Source organism: Corythoichthys intestinalis, chromosome 21 (assembly GCF_030265065.1).
Source record: "Corythoichthys intestinalis isolate RoL2023-P3 chromosome 21, ASM3026506v1, whole genome shotgun sequence".
Lineage (NCBI taxonomy): Eukaryota > Metazoa > Chordata > Actinopteri > Syngnathiformes > Syngnathidae > Corythoichthys > Corythoichthys intestinalis.
This window is the reverse complement of record NC_080415.1, coordinates 15962810-15984366: the sequence shown is the minus strand read 5'-3', so window position 1 is coordinate 15984366 and position 21557 is coordinate 15962810. Positions and strand designations below refer to the sequence as shown.

The following is a 21557-nucleotide window of genomic DNA, read 5'->3' as shown; positions in this document are numbered from 1 at the left end:
GTCACGAGTTACACAACCAGACACTGCTACGTTGCAGGCTAACTACACATACTGTACATAAGGAAATGTCACAGATTGTGAATTTATGATGGAAACTGGGACATTTTCATCACTTTCCCGTCTCGTCAGACAAACACTGGCATTCGGGTCGTTAATTTTTAGTCTCCCAAGACACGTTTTCAGCTCGTTATCGTTTCGTTATTATCATGAAAAATTTGTTCCCCGACGAAATATTTTCGTTATAATCATCGTTGACGAAAAAAAACACTGATCCCTAGTAATTTATACTAGTATTAGTTGAGTTAAATGGTAATGGGTGCTAACAGCAAGTCAAGATGTCCCCAAAAACGTATTTCCTGTAATGCTTGGATGTTATGTACGGTATTCTATTTTGATTTGATAAGGTTTTATTGACATGCTTACAAACTTAGAAAATTTAATATGAAACAATCACATTACATTTAGTTGTTGTTATATTTCATTGAAAAAAATTCTTAGAGGAGGCACATGGAAAATAAGTGGTTAATTGTGACTTGGAGATATGAATAAAGAAAAACACAATTTGACTTATCCATTCATGCACAACTACTGTATTATAACTAGTGTTGCACATTTTTTGGCAGTGAATGAACCTACCCACTTCAAATGGATTGGATGTCTACTAGTGATTTAAATTCACAGCAGAAGGATGATTGGACGCCATAGATTGGTTGTCTGTCATCGTCTTGGAAATGGCAACGTTCTCCCTTTTCGCGGTGCGGTGTGGTGTGTAGCTGGCGCCCATCTTTGGTTGGGTGACCGGCATTTGGAAACTAGATTTCGAAGACAGCGTCGACGTGTTATTTCTTGGTTATATCGCCACAACAACATGCCTATAATTAGTCATTTACACCGCCTTTCACTAAGAAAAATACTTGTAATGGCTTAATTAAATCTACAGTCTCCTGACGCAGTATTAGCTACGCCTGCACCATGACAATGTGTGATTAAAAATAGCATCATCTTTGTCTCTCTGCAGTCAAGGTGATTCAGTTCGCCAGCCTCATGGGGCTGCTGGCCTCGGGTACCGATTCTACAGCAGTTCTCCGTTGCATCCAGCAGGTGGCGCTTCTAGTCCAGGGTAACTGGGTTGTGAAGAGGTAGGAGGGCCTACTACTGAGCTCAGTAAAGCAATCTTTCTGAGTCTTATGTTTTCGTTCTCTTTTATTAGTGACGTTCTGTACCCTAAAAATACGTGCAGTCCTCATAGCGGTGTTCCAGCTGATGTACTTTGTCGGGGCAGAGACTTTGTGGTGAGCAGAACTAAATGAAGTTCCTGAATCATGTGCCGGGATGCTGTTTTTCATGTTTTTTTCTTTTTTGCTGTTGTGCAGATGTGGCGGTTTACTCTGGAACGCTCACTGATGAGAAAGGAGGTGACGGCCATGATCAAAGTAAGCTCCAGTTAGTTGTTTAGCATTTTAATGCAGATTTAACAAAAGCAAAACCGCAACACACATTTGAGCAGAATAGAGTGCTTCCTCTCATTCATATCGCTCCTCTTAGCTTCCTCCGGAGGATGTGAAAGATTTCCTGGAGCAGGTAGCGGTTCCGCGTGTCAATCGTGGCTGGGAGTTCCTACTGCCCGCCGATGTTGAATTTGTCAGGAGACATGCTGACGTGGCCCAGCGGCAACAGATGCTGTGGCTCGGCATCCAGAGCAAGTGCGTTGTCGAGTTTATGCGGAGCAAACGTTATTAAGATTTCTTATTTATTGAACTTTTCTTTGTCTTTTACTTTTAAAGATTAGAAAAAGTGTTCAAATTCTCTAAGGATGACTTCATGCCGAAGAATTCTCTACTGCCTGGTACGTAACCATTTGTATCTGTCAATAGCCAATACAGTGGTACCTTGACATACGATCGCGTCAACATACGGTCCTTTCGACATCCGACATAAAATTCGACTCGTCATTTGTCTCGAAATATGACGACATGTTCGAAATACGATGATTTATGACAGCGTTGCAATTTTTTCCCACAAGACGGACGCACGGTGGATTTTCTTGTGAGAGAAATCAACATGGGTCTCAAGAACTTAGTGCAGGGTGTGAAAAAATTCTAACATTGGCGAAGAAGTCGCCAGCTTCGTCAGGTTTTTAATCATGTATTTCAGAACTTGTGCAAAACAAAACGACGTTGAAAGCAACATAAAAAAAGTATACACTTCCAACTCTAGTGCACCTCTGTCTCTCGGGAGTCGCACCGTGCGTTCAGGAACAGCATGCAAAACACAACCACCACATTACAACCGGATTTGTTACATTATTATATTATTATTATTCTGACTTGTATTTATAATTTATTTGTTTTGCTATGTGTAATTGCAATTTGTAACGGTACCAGCAGTATTTATGAAGGATTCAGTGTACGTTTTTGGGCTGTGGAACAAATTAATCGAATTATAATGTGATGTTACAGGAAAATCCTGCTCGACATAAGACCATTTCGATTTACAAACCAGGTGCTGGAACAAATAAAATTCGTATGTAAAGGTACCACTGTATAACAATGGGGAAGTTTAGAGTAAGTCGATTAATTCCACAAACTAAAACAACTTCCATGCTAAATCTGTTGGTACTAATCATAATGTTCATTGAATATTGGATATTACAGTATGATTATAATAGTTAACACACCGCCCAAAAGATTTAGTTGCCACAATTTAAATGATTTCAATACAACTCCTTGTGCTTATAGTAACTAACATTGTCATAATATAGTAATATTTTCATCCTGATTTAAACTAAAATTAGCATTGTGATTCTAAAATTGTAGCCCTTTTTTTCCCCTAGCAAGTCCTTTTTTTTTTTTTTTTTTTTTTTTTTTTTTCTTCTTTAAATATCTCCAGATGAGCAAAGTTTATTGCAGGAGAATCAAACGCGAGAATTGTAAATGAACGTAAATTTTTAACTTATATTGTATTGGTACCGTATATACAGTTATATGGTTAGCCAGAGGTTGGAAACCTATGTCTCCTAAGCCACATCTGGCTCTTTGGATGAGTGCATCTGGTTCTCCTCCAACCTGTAATTTTGAATATGGATCCGGCCGGCTCGTTTGACATGACTGAGCTGTGATGAGTTGATGGTCCATACACACATTTTTCTTGGACCTTGAAATGTACGTCGCATTAATATGCTTCAATTCAGTGCCCATTGGTGGTCCTCCCAGCGCAGATTGCACGGAGATGGGCGTTAGTACAGAGCTCATCTCGTGCATTATGTCTCCTCTCAGCCAACAGTGGGCTGGCCCCTCCCAACTCAATTGCGAGCGAACTGGAGTATGAAAAAATGCGTAGGGAAAAATTCAACCACAAAAGTGAAATGCATGGTACTTCAAGTCACAGAGGCGCGATCAGTTTCATGACATTTTCACTTGTCAAAATTGTTGCCACTTCCAGGAGAGCGAGCCTCACGAAATGGTTGCCCCGAGAGGCACCACCTGTCTCAGCCACCTTCCAGGAGAGCGAGACTCGCGAAATGGCTGCCCCAAGAGGCACCACCTGTCTAAGCAACTGTTATTTACAAATTCCCTGGTGCGGTTTCTACTTCCAGCGCCACTCCATGTTTCTATTTATTTTCTAAGTGGTGAGTGCGCAACTGAGCAACGATGATAAAATCCCAAGTAACGAGGTCAGGCTTTCATTGTTGTTTTCTAAAGATTTACTTCAGTCACAACTCACCAACTGCTCGTAACTGCCCACTCTCGCTCCCGTATGAAACACACACACACTGTATAGCTACCCTGAATTCCTATTTTAAAATATGTTAAATGTTTTGGCTCTCTGGGTCAGAAAGGTTCCTGACCCCTGCTCTAAGCCATATCCTTGGTAACACATTTTAGTGTTAAATGAAATGAGTGTCATACCTGTTCATTCACATTTTGCCAGTATTTAAAAAAAATATATATATAAAACAGGCACATATGTGTTAAGTACATTTTTCACATCTTTTTTTTAAGGAAAAAAATGATCCTACTCTTAAGAAACCTGACAAGTAAGGGGTAACTAAAATCAGTTTTGAATACTACACCAAAATATTAGTGAAAAACAGCTGTCAGATCTAACAAATCTAACAAAAACTGTTCTCAGTGTAATTATCAATGCCTGACTGAAATAATTTAGTTGCTAAAAGTGATTCACTACCACAAACCGTGGTAAATAATGCTCATAATTAGAGATGAAAGATCGATCGGGTCCGATCACGTCATTTTCAAAGTATCGGAATCGGCAAAAAAATATCGGCCATGCCTTTTTAAAAATATATATGTATTTTAATTAAATCGTTTTCTAGTTGTATTTAACGTTACAGACATAATATGTTAACACTCATTCAGAGTCTTTAGTTTAGGCTTAAGGTAGGGTTATTAAAAATATCCCGGTAATGGCGGCAATTAATTTATTAAAAAATGTGTCACCTTAAAATATTTAACGCAATTAATGTATGCGCTGCACGACCCCCTCACTCATTGTCGCGCGCAATCTGACATCGTTTTACTTATATAGAGAGTTAAAGGCAGCGCAAAATGAGTAGAGTGAATTTTGGCAGCCTTTGGAGACTTCTTTTCATTGGCTTAAGCCTTGCAATCCCTCTCCCTATGATTAGAAATATCATGGGAATCAATGTGGGGAAGCAAGGTGGCAATTGATCTTTGTCTTAACACCTTGTTATTTCCCAACGCAGAGAAGATATATCAATTGCTAGCACGACTCACAGTCATGGTTCCACTTCCCATCATGGTTCCACTTCCCATCATGCATTTGGGATGGCCACAGTATCATTTACTGAAAGCTCAACAAATACACTAGATGGCAATATTTAGTTACAATATACAAAGTCACAAGTCTTTCTATCCGTGGATCCCTCTCAGAAAGAATGTTAATAATGTAAATGCCATCTTGAGGATTTATTGTCATAATAAACAAATAGAGTACTTATGTACTGTATGTTGAATGTATATATTCGTCCAAGTTTTATTCATTTTTTTCTTAATGCATTGCCAAAATGTCTATGATCGGGAAAAATGATCGAGAATGATTGGAATTGAATCAGGAGCAAAAAAAGCAATCGGATTGGGAAATATCGGGATCGGCAGATACTCAAAACGATCGGGATCGGATCGGGAGCAGTGAATGATCACGTTTTACAGGCATTGACGCCGATAGAAGTCTTATCCAATTTGGCTGGGGCAGCCCACCAGTCAAAATGGATTTGATGTCTATCGCCGTCAATGGCAGCGCATAAGTTAACAAATCTACATTAAAAACATCAGGGAATACAAAAGTACATAAAAATAATTAATATAATGTGCATGATCCTTCAGAACCAGTTCACGTCAGTGGCGTTCAGCGTCTGAAAATGGCCCAGGATCGCGCGCAGGAGAAGCAGGCTTCTCTACAAAGGGACCTCGACGGCAAGAAGGCGGCAAGCGGCGGCATCCGCATCAAACAGGAGCCTTTAAGCGACGGCGAGGCCGAGCCCATGGACACGTCGGCTCCCTTGCCGTCGTCGTCGGGCCTCACCAACGGCTCGCTCAATGGCTACCCGGTTGCCGGGCGCACCAATGGCGGCAGCCCCGCCAACGCGCCCTCGCCGCAACTGCTGGACTTTGTGACGGCGACCTTCGGGAAGAATCACGTGCTGACGCTCAACGAGCTCAAGAGACTCTTCAGTCTCCACTTGGCCACCATGCCGGCCGGACACATCCCCTTCGGACCCGTGTCGGATCACATGTTGCAGGACGCCGTGCTGCTTAGCCGTTGCAAACAGATCATGGTGCCTGTGAGTCACTTTTTAGATTATTTTGACAGCCAACAAGAAAACTCCGTTTCATCCTACTTCTTGTACTACTTCCTTTTCACCAGCAGGTGGTGCAATTTGACAAGTAACAAAGGTCATCATCCAAACAGTAAACATAATACTACCTAAATCCATTTATCGGCCTATCTTTACTTTTCTGTGGTTGCCGTCCACCCATTTTGATTTTCAGTTTGGTTGACAAATGTTTTGACTGCGCTGTAGATTATGGTACATTTTGGCAGATTTACTGGCGTCTGTGGGCGTCACAGTCTCGCTCTCCAGGTTGTGGTTTAAGTCTTATCCTAACTATATCCTTGAGAGGATTGGAAGCGAACTGGCGGCGGGGGCACTGGACGCACGCCACATTTATTAGGCAACTGGCGATTAGCTTCAGGGTTAAGCTCGTTATGTGCCGATGAACTGGCTGGATGGCGGACCTGCCTTCTGTTTGACTGCACGCCAAAATAGTTCAGAATTCCCTGGAAACCACATGACATATCATTACATTTTAGACTTATTTTTGACTTATTATGAAAAACTAATTCTGAATTTGAATAATGAACTAAACAGAAGCATAAGAATTTAAGGTAGATAAGGATGTGTGTCACTTTAAAACTTATTGTTGTTTCCTCCTCCAAATGTAGTTTCCCGCTCTGACCTCTGCTACTGCTGACGAACAAAAGGTGTTTGGTCTGTGGGAGACCGGAGAGGACTTTGACAAGGTAAATGCACCACTGAAAAACAAAAGTTTGCTGCTCTATGCACATTTTATAATGCGTCACTCCCGGGGGTCCGCAGCATCGCCACCTGCTCTACGAGATGTTTACCAAAAATTACCGCCTAAGGCGGAGTGCGGTGCAAACTCGGCTAAGCGAAACGTTCGGGGATGTCTCCAAGGCCGACCTGGACCGGCTGCTCAAGGTGCGTTGAGAAAAGTCCAACGGTGCTTTTGAATTCTTTTTATTTTATTCTTTCATAGACTTCACTAACAGTTGACGGGACACTGGGCTCGAGGCCGATCTGTGCGGGGCCCATTTTCAAAAAATTCAAATTATTTCAAAACCAAAGTTGCTAGCGACCTAACACCCAAACAGGCACCTCCCTTAGGCATATATGAGTCTCTATGAGCAGCGACATCAAAACAATTCAAAGTCATTCCCTAATAAAAGTCCAGTTTATTTTTTTATATAACAAACTTAAAATGCCAATAAAATTCTCAAATTTTACGCTATCTGCACAAAAATCACCAAATGCAGAGATAATTACCTATATTTTCAGGATTATATAAGTATGATATAACAAACCTAAAATGCCAATAAAATTCTCAAATTTTACGCTATATGCACAAAAATCACCAAATGCAGAGATAATCACCTATATTTTCAGGATCAGAAAAAAAAAGCAGGCAGTAATCATTTTATGTAAATATTTTATGCTAAAGTTACGCTACTGTGTAATCCAACATGGCGTCCGTCACAAAAGAGCTTTTTAAGTTGAAAGTTCTTGTAAATAAATGCGTAAATCCCAGAATTTCTATAGATATGAAAGTAAAACAGTCTAGATTCTTGGTTAAAATAAAATAAAAAAAAAAAACGGGCAGTTATCATTCATTTTACGTAAATATTTCAAGCTAAAGTTACACAAATTTTTTCCAATTCATTTTTTTCACAACATTTCAAATACATGGTGCTATTTTTATGTAATAATTACCTTGAATCCTCGACCAAATCGACACTTCTGCCTGCTTTTTTGCAGTAAAACTTTTGTCCTTTTCTACTTAAATCCGGCGTTTGAACGCAGTGTCTGTTTGAGTTTATAGCAGGGAAAACTGCATGACACTCTGCCTGGCCCGGCCCCCCACGGGAAGGTGTGGAGCAATGTCTATAGGAGCTGTCTAGTCAACAATTCTTTGTTGAATTTTTTCAGGAATGCTGCAGCAGCCACGGTGGGCTGTGGTACCTTAAAGGAACCATACCGTCATGACCCACGCAGCCCGCCCCCCCGGGGGCACCCATAGCCAATCAGTGTCCCGAGGGTACGCGGCCGAAGTGAGAGCCGGTCGCGGCCGGTCATGACAATGTCCGCCGCTGGGAACGCTAAAGAGGACGTCTGTGAAGGAGACATGCTCGAAACAGAAATGCCTCTTTTATTTTGTATTTGTTTCATTTCTAACGGACCTTTTGAAGGTTACACAGCTGCCAATTTGCGTCCATTTCGTTATCAATGTAATGGATGCAGTTATCCACAAGACACACTTAGCCTCAATTATGATATCACGGGACAGCACTTTCCTTTGATACATAAAACTAACAACCAAAACCCTACTTATTTCAGACTCTTGGATCGTTGAAATGGTGTTTAGAATGAGAGTGGATAAACCTTTGGCTGCTACATTGTTTGCTTTTTATCCAAATGTAAAAAAAATGAAACGGTTGTGGATGATCACCAATAAAATGAAATATTTTGATGAGTCACAATTTATTGTTACCATTTTTTTTATTATGACAGATCCAATAAATATGCATAATCACATTCTAAGCAATGAAAACAAAAATCAGACTGAGCATTTAATAACTCATCACTCCTGCCAGAACAAGTTAGCATCCCCCACATTAAAGGACGCATGTGACAAAAGAAAAAAAAAAATTCAGTCACCTGACATACAGAAATCAAGTATTACTTCAGGGATATTTGTAGCATAAAGTACCAGTCCTTTTTTCCTATAACAGTTTCACGACTTTTTACACGTAGACCCATGCAGATGAAATAGTGCTGAAAATCATGTACAAAAAAAATTATGGCAGGGCGATCAAGTTTCCAGTTCCATTAAGAAAACGTAAGCAGACGCTAGTTTACCAAAGCTTTCAAATTTGCAGTTTGGCTGCTACATTTAATTTTCTGAACTGGCGAGCAGCTACTTTCAAAACGGGACTTTAAGCCCCACGAACAGAAGAGAATCGTTTTCACTTTCGCTAATAATAAGAGAAGCAAACTAACATTCATTTTACCTGAATATTGCGCATTTGACGTTTATAAAATGCAGAAGAGTGGTTATACTGTACAACCTGCATAATTACATGAGAAACTAGTGATCAAGCCGAAGTGGATGTGATGGAGTATTGCATGATAAATTGAACATTTAAGATGTTCATTTATTAAGGATTATGGTGATTTTATAGGAGCAATAATTTTCACAGGACTTGTAAAGCGATATTGATTACATTTTAAGGCCTCATTGCCCAGCCTGATAAATACAAAAAGTAACAAATAGCTCTTTTCATTGGAATTAACAGTCTGTTGTCCACTCTAATAGGGACTGCCATAACTAAATGAAAAAGTGCTGAAAATAATTGAAGTAGTTGTCTTTGTTTTTTTTGTCTTTGTCATCTGCTCCAGTTTATTTCATTAAGTGCAGTGGGGCCTGGCCCTGTTCTCCATCAGGTCGTCTTTGGTTTTTTGGATGCGAGTGAAAATCTCCTGGAAGAGTTTCTTGTATTCAGGCTGGTGGAAGCCGCCGTTGTTGTTGTCTGCGGTCTGGATGGCCTTGTGGTTCAGTCTTTCTTCCTCCTCTTCCTGACGCTTATGCAATCCAAGGTACTTTCGTAACTGCTCATATTTCACCTGCAAGGCGCTGTACTGCGCATCCACCTCACTGAGCAGAGAGATGCCGCCGCGGTCCGCCTTCTCGGCTCGCCGAGCGCACCAGCACTCGTGCTCGGCCGATGGGTCGGCGGCGTGCTTGGCCTCTAGAAGACGCTCGCTAGCCCAACGTTTGAGGTGCCGCCGACTCTGAGGGGACCACCCGTCCGGCTCGGCCTCCGCGTCCCGCTCATAGCCCTCCTCCTCCGGAAGCGCGTACGCTACGTCCAGCCGGGAGAAGGATTTTGACTTCCAGAGTTGGCGAAGCTCCTCGGCCTCTTGCTCCAACTCAGATACTCGCACCTGTGTAGGCATAAACAATAAACACATCATGCAAGTTAAGTACACATTGACGTAAATATAAATTACGCACAGGATTATATAGCCTATACATACATATAACATACTGTATATATATATATAAATACATTGGTGAGGTGATTGGTGATCTCTGTACATATACAGAATATACAACTATTCATATATACGCACATATACCGTGGGGCAAATCTGAATCTGCAATAGGTAAAACGCTTGGTGTAAAGAAATCAACAGTGGGAGGAATTATTAGAAAATGGAAGACATACAAGACCACTGATAATCTCCCTCGATCTGGGGCTCCATGCAAGATCTCTCCCTCTCACCCTGTGGTGTCAAAATGATAACAAGAACGGTGAGCAAAAACCCCAGAACCACACGGGGGGACCTAGTGAATGACCTACAGAGAGCTGGGACCACAGTAACAAAGGCTACTATCAGTAACACAATATGCCCCCAGGGACTCAAATCCTGCACTGCCAGACGTGTCCCCCTGCTGAAGAAAGTACACATCCAGGCCCGTCTGTGGTTCGCTAGAGAGCATTTGGATGATCCAGAAGAGGACTGGGAGAATGTGTTATGGTCAGATTAAACCAAAATAGAACTTTTTGGTAGAAACACAGGTTATAGTGTTTGGAGGAGAAAGAATACTGAATTGCATCCGAAGAACACCATGCCCGCTGTGAAGCATGGGGGTGGAAACATCATGCTTTGGGGCTGTTTTTCTGCAAAGGGACCAGGACCACTGATCTGTGTAAAGGAAAGAATGAATGGGGCCATGTATCGAGAGATTTTGAGGGAAAATCTCCTTCCATCAGCAAGGGCACTGAAGATGAGACGTGGCTGGGTCTTTCAGCATGACAATGATCCCAAACACACAGCCAGGGCAACAAAGGAGTGGCTTCGTAAGAAGCATTTCAAGGTCCTGGAGTGGCCTAGCCAGTCTCCAGATCTCAACCCCATAGAAAATCTGTGGAGGGAGTTGAAAGTCTGTCTTGCCCAACGACAGCCCCAAAGCATCACTGCTCTAGAGGAGATCTGCATGGAGGAATGGGCCAAAATACCAGCAACAGTGTGTGAAAAGCTTGTGAACAGTTACAGAAAACGTTTGGCCTCTGTTATTGCTAACAAAGGGTACATAACAAAGTACTGAGATGAACTTTTGGTATTGACCAAATACTTATTTTCCACCATGATTTGCAAATAAATTCTTTAAAAATCAAACTGATTTTCTGTTTTTTTTTTCCACATTCTGTCTCTCATGGTTGAGGTTTACCCATGTTGACAATTACAAGCCTCTCTAATATTTTCAAGTGGGAGAACTTGCACAATTAATGGTTGACTAAATAATGACTTATTTGCCCCACTGTAAATACAGTATATACAGAAAGTGTACACATATACACATACAGTATATACTGTAATAAATACATGAATAGATTTATGTATGTATTTAAGTTCGTATATACATTGCACACACATACTGTATACCCTGTATGTGTATATATATATACACACACATTATATACACACACGCACACATATACAGTATGTATATGTGTGTATGTATGTAACTTGAAACAGCACACACATGCCCCTCATTTAGTTTGAGCATGTCGTACCCTGCATGTCTCCATGCTAGCCAGCCGCTGCTCGAGCGTTGCCTTTTCCCTACTCAGTAGCCCCGCCTCCCGCTCGGCCTCCTCCCGTCGTGCACGTTCTCCAGCGTATTGAGCCTGGAGGCTGCGCAGGGAGCGCCGCAGCGATGCCTGCTGCTCCTCGCGCCAGCGCTGCACATCATCGCACGACTCAGCGACCAGTCGACATTCCTCTGATTCATTGTCGTACTGCCTGTACACGGTGAAGAAAATCATATTAAATATCGAATATACACTTTTTAAAATTATAGCGGTACCTTTACAATACGTGCTGTACACTATATGTAGAATGAGGCTATTACTGATTCACCTCTAATATAAACCACTAGCAGTATGGCCTGCTGTTGCTCGGGTTGGGTAAGGTGAACGCAATACAACTGAATGGCAGATAAAACATCCTTTACATTAAGATACAGCTGTAATGTTGTAATCGTAAAAGGACACCATGTAGGGGTTAATGCGCAATCGCTTTTCCATCACTGTATACAGTATTGTGGCGAGCGAAGTGGACAAGAATGAGAGAGACAGTTTTTTTTTTATTCATGCTTCATGCTGCTCTTGTGCCCCATATACCGCACAACCCCAAGAGTCAGTGCCTTTATTAAACATAAAACACCAAACATAACAACGGCAACAACCAATCTTACTTATGGCTGCCACAACAACCCATGAATCATTGCAACGTAACACATAATAAATAACAGTCGCGACAGTATGAAAATCCTGCCGAAATGAATCCCTTAGTAATATTCCGGAAAATTGTAAATTTTTTTAATACAGCATCTTGTTGTGGAGTACTCAAAGCCACAACGTATTATCACAGTACAATTAATTTGTCCATGAAACAGTAACGTTTGTGTTGTTGTATCCAGTGTGAGTAAATGAAGCCAATTGTAGAGTTTGTATTCTTTGTTTGTTACGACTTAGCACTTAGCGATTACGCTAATCAGTGCCTTAAGTGTCCATTTGTATTGTGTTTGTGGTTATTAGCACTTGAGTTATGGTTAGATAGTAAAGTTGTCTCATTTCTTTTGATAAAGAAGCCACGCACATAAACCCATTCATATAACAACTTAGTCTTCTTTCAACGCAAACTCCTTTTCAAACTGAATTGTCATACAAGAGAGTGTGCTTTGAATTTGGATTGTATTTATGAACAATTATTTGATAAAGAAAACGGATTCATTACAGTCGGCCTCCTCCTCATTCGATTTTGTTGTTTTGTTTGTTTAAAGAAAATGAATGAGTCATTGATATAATTATATCGGCGCTTTGCCCCCAAGGGGAAAAAAATGTCAATCCGCAGCATGTTTTTTTTTTTTTTTTAATGAACAGGACTTTTGATTTGTGTACTGAGAAATTCTTATGTTTTATACTCAGAACCTTTATTAAAACTAAAAAACACTTTTATGTACTTAAAACGGTACAGTTGTATGTATGTAAGTAGATTATATTATAAGTATATTTAATTGTTGACTCAACTTTTATTCACATTTTATTTTACACTGAAAGCTCCAAAACCATTCAGCTGAAAAAATAAATAAAAGAGGGAAATTTATATGCGATATATAGCAACAATTTCATGCATCGCTTGCATTATTTAGCCCCATTATAGTTCCAGTTCCAGATGTGGGAAGATAAAGGAGTTCAATAAATATGTACATTAAATATAGAATATTCAGAAAATTAGGAAAAATAAAACATTTTTTATACTGTCTGTAAATGTACATTTAATATAACATAATACAATATGTGTACATTGTATTAATAATAAGCAGATAAAAACTTTACAATTACCTACGCTGTTTTAAAATATTTTGGTTATTCTCTCATTGAAGTAAAAATAGGGGGGGGAAGCAATAATAATAATAAAAAAAACCAACTAATATTCTATTCTATATTCTAATATTTCAGCTTCGAGTCAAGTTTCAGTGTTGTGACATTATGTAACACACTCTCTTGGTCATTTTCATTTATCTTAACCCCAATTAAATGGCATATAGTCATCATCTTATCTCAGGCACAGCATGTGCTAACAAACCAGAGCAGATAAAATGATGCAACACTTAAGTTATGACTTTTCTCACATTTCACATGACATCATATTTCATAAAATTGATTCCTATACATTTGAAATGTCGAAATTCAAATTTTTTTTCTCCCAAGAACTTTATTACTAGAACTTTTCCTTCAGGGGAAAATAATGCATAATTGGCACTAAACTAATAATTTTGGATTTATTATTATTATTATTATTTTGCCTGAGTAACCGTTTCCATTTGCACTACTTGTCCACACTCGATTGTCCTTCTGTGTAATCCTGCTGCTTTTAGTCTGTGATTACACTCACTGTTAAATAGTCAGTTACAGGTCTACTGAGATCAGACAGAGCAGCATACAATTGCTGGGATGCTTAAAGCAAGACAGCGAGAATACATTTTGTTTCAAAAGGAGCAAAAGGCTAACCTGAGCTTTTGCAGTTCTTCCAGACTCTGGGCCCCGCGTGACCTCCGGCGGCTGCCGTGGGCAAGCGGTGAGGGTCCCAGCTTCATGTCATCCACCTGAAGTTGCAGTTCGTCCACACGTGTCTGCAGAACCTCCACCGTATCCATTAGCCTGTGTTGACGATAGAAACTTGAAAAAAAACTTCATTTAAAAAGAATAACATTGAAATTTCTATACTTTCTCATGTAAAAAACAAAACAAAACAAGGAAAGACCACATATTTGTGGTGTACACAAACCCGTGGATCTTGTGCTGCGCCGCACGGTTTTCCTGAGTCAGCTTTTGGTTGCTCTGCTCCAGTTCACGGGACGCTCCGTCTAGCTGTTCGTACACTTTGGCATGCTGGTCGTTCACCTGCCGCAGCAGATCTACCTGCTTGCCCAAGTGCTGGAATACAACAATGAGACACATATACATGTACATACATATATATATATACATGTACATACATACATATATATATATATATATATATATATATATATATTAGGGCTGTCAAAATTATCAGGTTAACGGGCGGTAATTAATTTTTTTAATTAATCACGTTAAAATATTTGACGCAATTAACACACATGCCCCCCTCAAACTGATTAAAATGACAGCAGAGTGTAATGTCCACTTGTTTTTTGGTGTTTGGCGCCCTCTGCTGGCGCTTGGGTCCAACTGATTTTATGGCTTTCAGCACCATGAGTGAGCATGGTGTAATTATTGACATCAACAATGGCGAGCTATTAGTTTATTTTTTTGATTGAAAATTTTACAAATTTTAAATAAAACGAAAACATAAAGAGGGGTTTTAAGATAAAATTTCTATACCTTGTACTAACATTTATCTTTTAAGAACTACAAGTCTTTCTATCCATGGATCGCTTTAAGAGAATGTTAATAATGTTAATACCATTTTGTTGATTTTTTGTTTTTTTAAACTAATACAGTACTTAAGTACCGTATGTTGAATGTATATATCCGTCTTGTGTCTTATCTTTCCATTCCAACAATAATTTTCAGAAAAATATGGCATATTTAGTAGATGGTTTGAATTGCGATTAATTACGATTAATTAATTTTTAAGCTGTAATTAACTCGATTAAAAATTCTAATCGTTTGACAGCCCTAATATATATATATATATATATATATATATTATACATACACATGCAACCCACACACCCACACACAGGTATATATACATACACATACACTGCTGGCCAAAAGTATTGGCACCCCCGCAATTCTGTCAGATAATGCTCAATTTTTCCCAGAAAATGATTGCAATTACAAATGCTTTGGTACTAATACCTTCATTTATTTTGCTTGCAATGAAAAAAAAAAAAACTAAATCATTATCATTCTACACAAAACTCCAAAAATGGCCCGGACAAAAGTATCGGCACCCTCAGCCTAATACTTGGTAGCACAACCTTTATACAAAATAACTGCGAACAGCCGCTCTCGGTATCCTTCAATGAGTTTCTTACAATGCTCTGCTGGAATTTTAGACCATTCTTCTCTGGCCAACTGCTCCGGGTCTCTGAGATATGAAGGGTACCTTCTCCAAACTGCCATTTTCAGATCTCTCCACAGGTGTTCAATGAGATTTAGGTCTGGACTCATTGCTGGCCACTTTAGAAGTCTCCAGTGCTTTCTCTCAAACCATTTTCTAGTGCTTTTTGAAGTGTGTTTTGGGTCATTGTCATGGGTCACCTCTGAGGGAGACCCAGCTTTCTCAGACTGGGCCCTACATTATGCTGCAAAATTTGTTGGTGGTCTTCAGACTTCATAATGCCATGCACACGGTCAAGCAGTCCAGTGCCAGAGGCAGCAAAGCAACCCCAAAACATCAGGGAACCTCCGCTATGTTTGACTGTGACGACTGTGTTCTTTTCTTTGAAGGCCTCGTTTTTTTTCCTGTAAACTATGTTGATGCCTTTTCCCAAAAAGCTCTACTTTTGTCTCATATGACCAGAGAACATTCTTACAAAATGTTTTTGGCTTTCTCAGGTAAGTTTTGGCAAACTCCAGCCTAGCTTTTTTATGTCTCTGGGTCAGAAGTGATGTCTTCCTACCATAGAGTCCCTTTTCGTTCAGACGCCGACGGATAGTACGGGTTGACACTGGTGTACCCCCGGACTCCAGGACAGCTTGAACTTGTTTGGATGTTATTTGAGGTTCTTTATCCACCATCCACACAATCTTTCATTGAAATCTCTCGTCAATTTTTGTTTTCCGTCCACATTTAGGGAGATTTGCCACAGTGCCATGGGCTTTACACTTATTGCTGATACTGCACACAGTAGACACAGGAACATTCAGGTCTTTGGAGATGTACTTGTAGCCTTGACATTGCCCATGCTTCCTCACAATTTTGCTTCTCAAGTCCTCAGACAGTTCTTTGGTCTTCTTGCTTCTCTCCAATGTGATACACACAAGGACACAGGACAGAGGTTGAGTCAATTTTAATCCATTTTAATTGGCTGCACGTGTGATTTAGTTATTGCGACCACCTGTTACAGTATGTGCCACAGGCAAGTAACGGGTGCTGTTAATTACACAAATTAGAGAAGCATCACATGATTTTTAAAAGGGTGCCAATACTTTTGTCCGTCCCATTTTTGGAGTTTTGTGTAAAATGATGATGATTTGTTTTTTTCCCCATTCTCTTTTGTATTTTTTCATTGCAAGCAAAATAAATGAAGATATTACCAGCAAAGCCTTTGTAATTGCAATCATTTTCTGAGAGAAATCGAGCATTATCAGAGAGAATTGCAGGGGTGCCAATACTTCTGCAGCAGTGTATATAACTATTATATATATACAACAATTATGTTAAATATATAACAATAAAATAATCAATTAAAATCACCAAATGATCCCCGCCCGCACAAAAAAAAAACATTTCACACCATTTTCACGGAAATATTTAAAATAAATTGACCATTAAAATAAAACTAATAAGTCAAATATACCATGAACAAATGGGGATGCAAATTGATGCAAAATAATATCATGTAGGACAAAATAAAATAATAGCATGGCAGTAGTACAAATATGTATTTTGACATGAAAAAAAATAGTTTTGGGTCCAGAACCAGAGATTAAAATCAAATCACAGCAAAATGTGAGCACAGTTCCAATTGACATTTTATTCTGACATGAGTTAACTCTAAATGTTTTCCTTAACTTTTGTTAACGTTGAGTGAATACAGCGTTAATAAGCAGAAGAGACGATACTTATCTTATCAAAGGAGCAATTTCAAACTTGTCAATGAACATTGCCTGCACTCTGACAACAACACAACCTCAACACGCACGAACGCTGTACGTGTGGGTGTGTCGTGACGACAAAACGTCAGCGACGAGGAGACCTCGACGCTCAGACAAAGCAGATTTAAGAACATTAAAGTAATCCACACGAGTCCAAACACTCGGCTAAATATTCACTTCCGTCTTCACAGAAGGGGGTCCTCTGTTCTAGCTGTTGTTTTTCCATCGTAAATTGACTTTAATGATGACGTAACGCTCTTGACTTACTGTCAATGTGATAAAGCCGCGAGTGCTCAAAAGGGGGTTACCGTTAGATCATTATGAATTACTTTAATTCAAGCTACCTATAAAAATATACATTTATTTTCTTAGTCGTTTTTACTATTACCTGATACAATACAATGGTTTGTTTCAACTTTAAATAATGCATGCATCATAAAGTGATATGCCCTATAATGCAGTCTTTTTTCCATTTCACTGAGCGTTATAGAAATATCACAAAAACCTTGAGTGAGGTGTGGCGTAACCGCAGGAACCTGGGAGTCAGGGTCCTGAGGGGGTCTTACCTCTATCTCCTGCACTTGCTCCTGATTGGTGGAGTACATCTGCTGCAGGCCCTGTTCCAGCTCCTGGTTCCTCTCCAGCAGTGACTTGCCCAGCTCAGCAGCCAGCTGGAGGTCTGCAGGAAGAGATGTGCTTATTATACAGTTTGACAAGGATACAGTTCAGGCCTGGGCCGGCATCGTAACCTTGAGCAAGAAATGCATGCATGATTTTTCTCTTTACCATTGTTGAACACAGCTGGATGTGAATATAGTGTAATAGCAATAACACTTTCATTTGTGAATTATGACTTTTTTTAAAAAACCTTTACAGGGCACTCATTTCACTCATTGGCTGCCATTGGTGGTGCTAGACGTCCAATCCATTTCGACAGTCCATCCATCCACTTCGCAGTCGAAACGGATTGGACGTGAAGCGCTGTCAATCTCACTGAAAGACAAGAAAATTCAATTTCTGTTAGAATTGCGATGGTAGCTTTGCTGTGATGGTTGGCATCTGGTCACTTCCTGTTGATTTTGTGGCATTTCGTTATCACTTCCTGCTGATTTTGGGGCATTTCAGGGGCACTTCCAGTAGATTTGGTGCCATTTCGGGGTCTCTTCCTGTTGACGTCTTCTTCTTATTTTCTTTATTTTCCTTTTAGGCGTGAGAAATCCAAACAAACATACAACATTCATTTGTGTTTACATTCAGTTCAACCCGAAAAGAAAAGGGATCCCGCCGCTAGTATACTATAGGATGCATATTTTATCGAATAACAATTTTGGCATTTCAGATTGTGTAATGATTACAAGGTGTTCTTTTTTTCCCCTCCTCTTGATTGTTCATTTTCCCGATAGTCATTGTCGATCGTGGATTTGTTCGTTATGTTGATTAAATCCAGTAGATTAGTTCATAATTCAGAGGTTAGTTCATTTTGTTGATTCGATCCAGAAGATAGGAAATAGCAGAGGACTGATGGCAGGCCGTGTCCGCCACCCTCTTTCGTCGATTTAATCCTCGTCGCGGTTTTCATTCCTTGCTGCATTCCGACGAACACTCATCTCCAAGTTGGGCAGCTCCGTAGTAGTTTTCATCACCATTCTGGTTGTGGCAGCGTTGGATGCCGCTCGGTCATTCTTCACCTGTAATATATCATCACAGGCCTTGTTGGGGCTGGCATAGACTCCAGCGATAGCGCTGACGGCAGTAGTGGCCAATTCCACTGATCTTTTTTGGCTTTCCAGCACTTTCATGATGATCTGACGAAGTGGGCTCTAAGCCCCTGCAGAAGAATCGCAGCAAGCAGCACAACAAAAATATACACATCCTCGATGTCTTCAACTTTGAGTGTGGTCAGACACAGCGGCGCACTTTTCCCCAGCTCTCCACCACAAATCCAGACTTGAAAGTGTTGCCCAGGTTCTAGTTGCATTGTAGAGTATATCTTGTCAAGAGCACTCAGTGACCAATTGAATTGATTGTCGAGTTGCTTCCTGTTGATTTTAGGTGAATGGAAGTTTTTGTGCCAATGGAAATGAATGGAAAATTTGGGCCATCAGAAATGAATGGGTACGTTTTTGGCAAAATTTGGCCAAACCGTATGCTTTTGGCAAAAACTGTAAACACCTTCTGTACCCGTTAGCGTCCTGATTTTTTTATGTGTAAATTATGTAATTTAGACCAAAATTGTAGGACAATTATCATTCTGAAGTTTCAATTTTTTTCTTTCCCAAAAACTGCTACTAGGCTACGGCAGTGTTCCATTTCACCTAAACTGTGTGTTGGAGTTTTATTGGAAATAAAAGGACCTGAGTATTATGACACAAATTAGTGCAGCTAGACTGAACAATGACACATAAACACATTCGAAAATTAAAAGGTCTCAGTTTAACACCCCTTTTTCATGACACTAAAATTAACTCGTCCCAATATCGCCTTATTCACCGTGACCCAGTAGCAAGCAAGGCCACTGCCTTGAACCGTGATGTATGTAGGATGGTACTTGGGGTGGTAAACAGTGTTCATTTCTGTTTGTGTTGATTTTATTTCTATTCATTTAGCTTCTATTAAGGTTGTATTAATTAATTATATAATATAAAATACAATAATGAATAATAATAATAATATATATATATATATATATATATATATATATATATATATATATATATATATATATATACATACATACATACATATATACAATGTATACACAATAATAAATGCTAACATATGTATCCGTATGGCGGAAAACACAAAGCTGAAAAAGCTGTATCTGCTCTTGCACCCGTCTTTAAAATAAACTGCTGTATTTTAAGTCAAAAGAACTGTTGTGTTTGATAAAAACAATATATCTATATGCTGCCATAGCAGTTTCATGGCACATTAAGCCCCTGGAACTATTTTTAATTTGTCCGTTTTACCCTGGAGATCCCCGTTTACAGACACAGCAAAACCGCTTTTGTTTCAACCCAACCATAAAAAGAAGGTAAGTAATTCTATTTACAATTCAAAATGTCTATCATTTTTAGCTTAGAATCATTAATTTATGTCTAATGTTTAGCTAAAAAAAATATTATTAAAAATTATTCACACATATATTTCAAACTTTTAAACAAATTACTTCACAAAGAAAAAAATAGTGTCTTTAAACAGGTCACGTATATCTACCTCATAACTGTCGATTCATTGTATTTTTTTTTAATATTGTGGCATTTCCCCCGATATTTTGTATGATAAATAATCGAGCCAAACAAAGAAAAATTGGAGGAAAAAAAACGTTTAAAAGGGTAAATATTTAAAAAAAGAAAATCTCATTAAAATCATGGTGTCTTTAATTATGCTCTCTCATGCTCTCACCCCCAGTTAGGGTTTAATTTATTTATTTTTTTAAATGCCGTCCTGTTCAACATTTTTCCACCCCCAGAAAATTTAGATTTTAAGCACACATGCATATAGGACAATTTTGAAAATTTGGCGCTCTGGTGGATAGAATAGAATAGAATAGAATAGAATAGAATAGAATAGAATAGAATAGAATAGAATAGAATAGAAAGCCTTTATTGTCATTGTGCAAAGTACAACGAGATTATTTTTTTTTAAAGGGTTTTCTTCCACTGCAAACCGCTGATGATGAACACGATATGGACAATGCACACGGGTACAGTTTGGAAACGTTTAGGGACGTAGCTACAGTTTGAATGCAGACACAGAAGACGTAAATGTTGTGATCCACTGACCCAATTGTGTTAATGTGCAGGACCTACTTGGGCCCATTGGTAATACAGTACTACTAAGCCTATATGTAGGGTTTAAAAAAAAAAAAAAAAAAACAACACACACACACACAACAACAACAACAAAAAACGCACGGTTGACCTTCTAAATAATTTCCCGTATAATTAAAACACATTGAATATAACCTAAAGTATCTTCAATGAAATAAACATTTTTAGTTTACTATAAAAATAATTAAAGGTGAAATAGAAAATATGCGTGTGGTTATTCAACAAAAAAGGTTGAACGTTACCATGTTCAAGGTCCTGCTTGTCGTACCAGGGCTCTTCCTCCTTCAGCTCAAACTCCTCGTCCACGCTCACGTCTGTCAACATCTCGGCTACAATTTCAATAAGTATTCGATTTAGTCTCTTGGCAAACACTGTTCCGAAGGAAACATGACGAACGCGTGCTTTTTTGTATTATTATTATTATTTTTTTTTTTAAAGGTTTGCCGCTCTGGCTTGCCGCAGCCGGTGTGCCCACCGGTAGTAGGTACACGACACGAGCAT

General features: G+C 39.3%; 2 protein-coding genes across 3 annotated transcripts in view; one reads left to right on the top strand and one right to left on the bottom strand.

The window, feature by feature from the left end:
- Positions 1-8396, top strand: part of polr3e (polymerase (RNA) III (DNA directed) polypeptide E) — an 18415-nt gene extending 10019 nt beyond the window's left edge. The window contains exons 13-21 of the mRNA XM_057826759.1: positions 1019-1139; positions 1211-1292; positions 1374-1433; positions 1546-1703; positions 1785-1846; positions 5364-5821; positions 6484-6561; positions 6638-6760; positions 7766-8396. Of these exons, the coding sequence (XP_057682742.1) occupies positions 1019-1139; positions 1211-1292; positions 1374-1433; positions 1546-1703; positions 1785-1846; positions 5364-5821; positions 6484-6561; positions 6638-6760; positions 7766-7822 (1199 nt within the window). The 3' untranslated portion in view covers positions 7823-8396. The remainder of the gene's footprint in view (positions 1-1018; positions 1140-1210; positions 1293-1373; positions 1434-1545; positions 1704-1784; positions 1847-5363; positions 5822-6483; positions 6562-6637; positions 6761-7765) is intronic.
- Positions 8330-21557, bottom strand: LOC130909848 (cerebellar degeneration-related protein 2-like). Of its 2 annotated transcripts, none has more exons than XM_057826760.1 (6): positions 21299-21557; positions 17790-17902; positions 14198-14346; positions 13921-14088; positions 11419-11647; positions 8330-9781 (listed from the first exon to the last, which is right to left on the bottom strand). In XM_057826760.1, the coding sequence occupies exons 1-6, from the start codon at positions 21378-21380 to the stop codon at positions 9245-9247; spliced, it is 1278 nt and encodes a 425-aa protein (XP_057682743.1). In that variant the 5' UTR covers positions 21381-21557; the 3' UTR covers positions 8330-9244. The 2 variants fall into 2 exon arrangements, with proteins under 2 accessions (XP_057682743.1, XP_057682744.1); XM_057826761.1 differs by having other exon boundaries at positions 8331-9781; positions 13921-14070.

What these genes read in the sequence shown, in the direction of transcription:
- LOC130909848 (XM_057826760.1), bottom strand. Translation starts at nt 21,380, where the DNA reads ATGTTGACAGACGTGAGCGTGGACGAGGAGTTTGAGCTGAAGGAGGAA. An exon ending in CAAGCAGGACCTTGAACATG is followed by an intron (nt 17,903 to 21,298) that starts GTAACGTTCAAC and finishes CTCTTCCTGCAG; the next exon opens with ACCTCCAGCTGGCTGCTGAG. An exon ending in AGCAAGTGCAGGAGATAGAG is followed by an intron (nt 14,347 to 17,789) that starts GTAAGACCCCCT and finishes GTTGTATTCCAG; the next exon opens with CACTTGGGCAAGCAGGTAGA.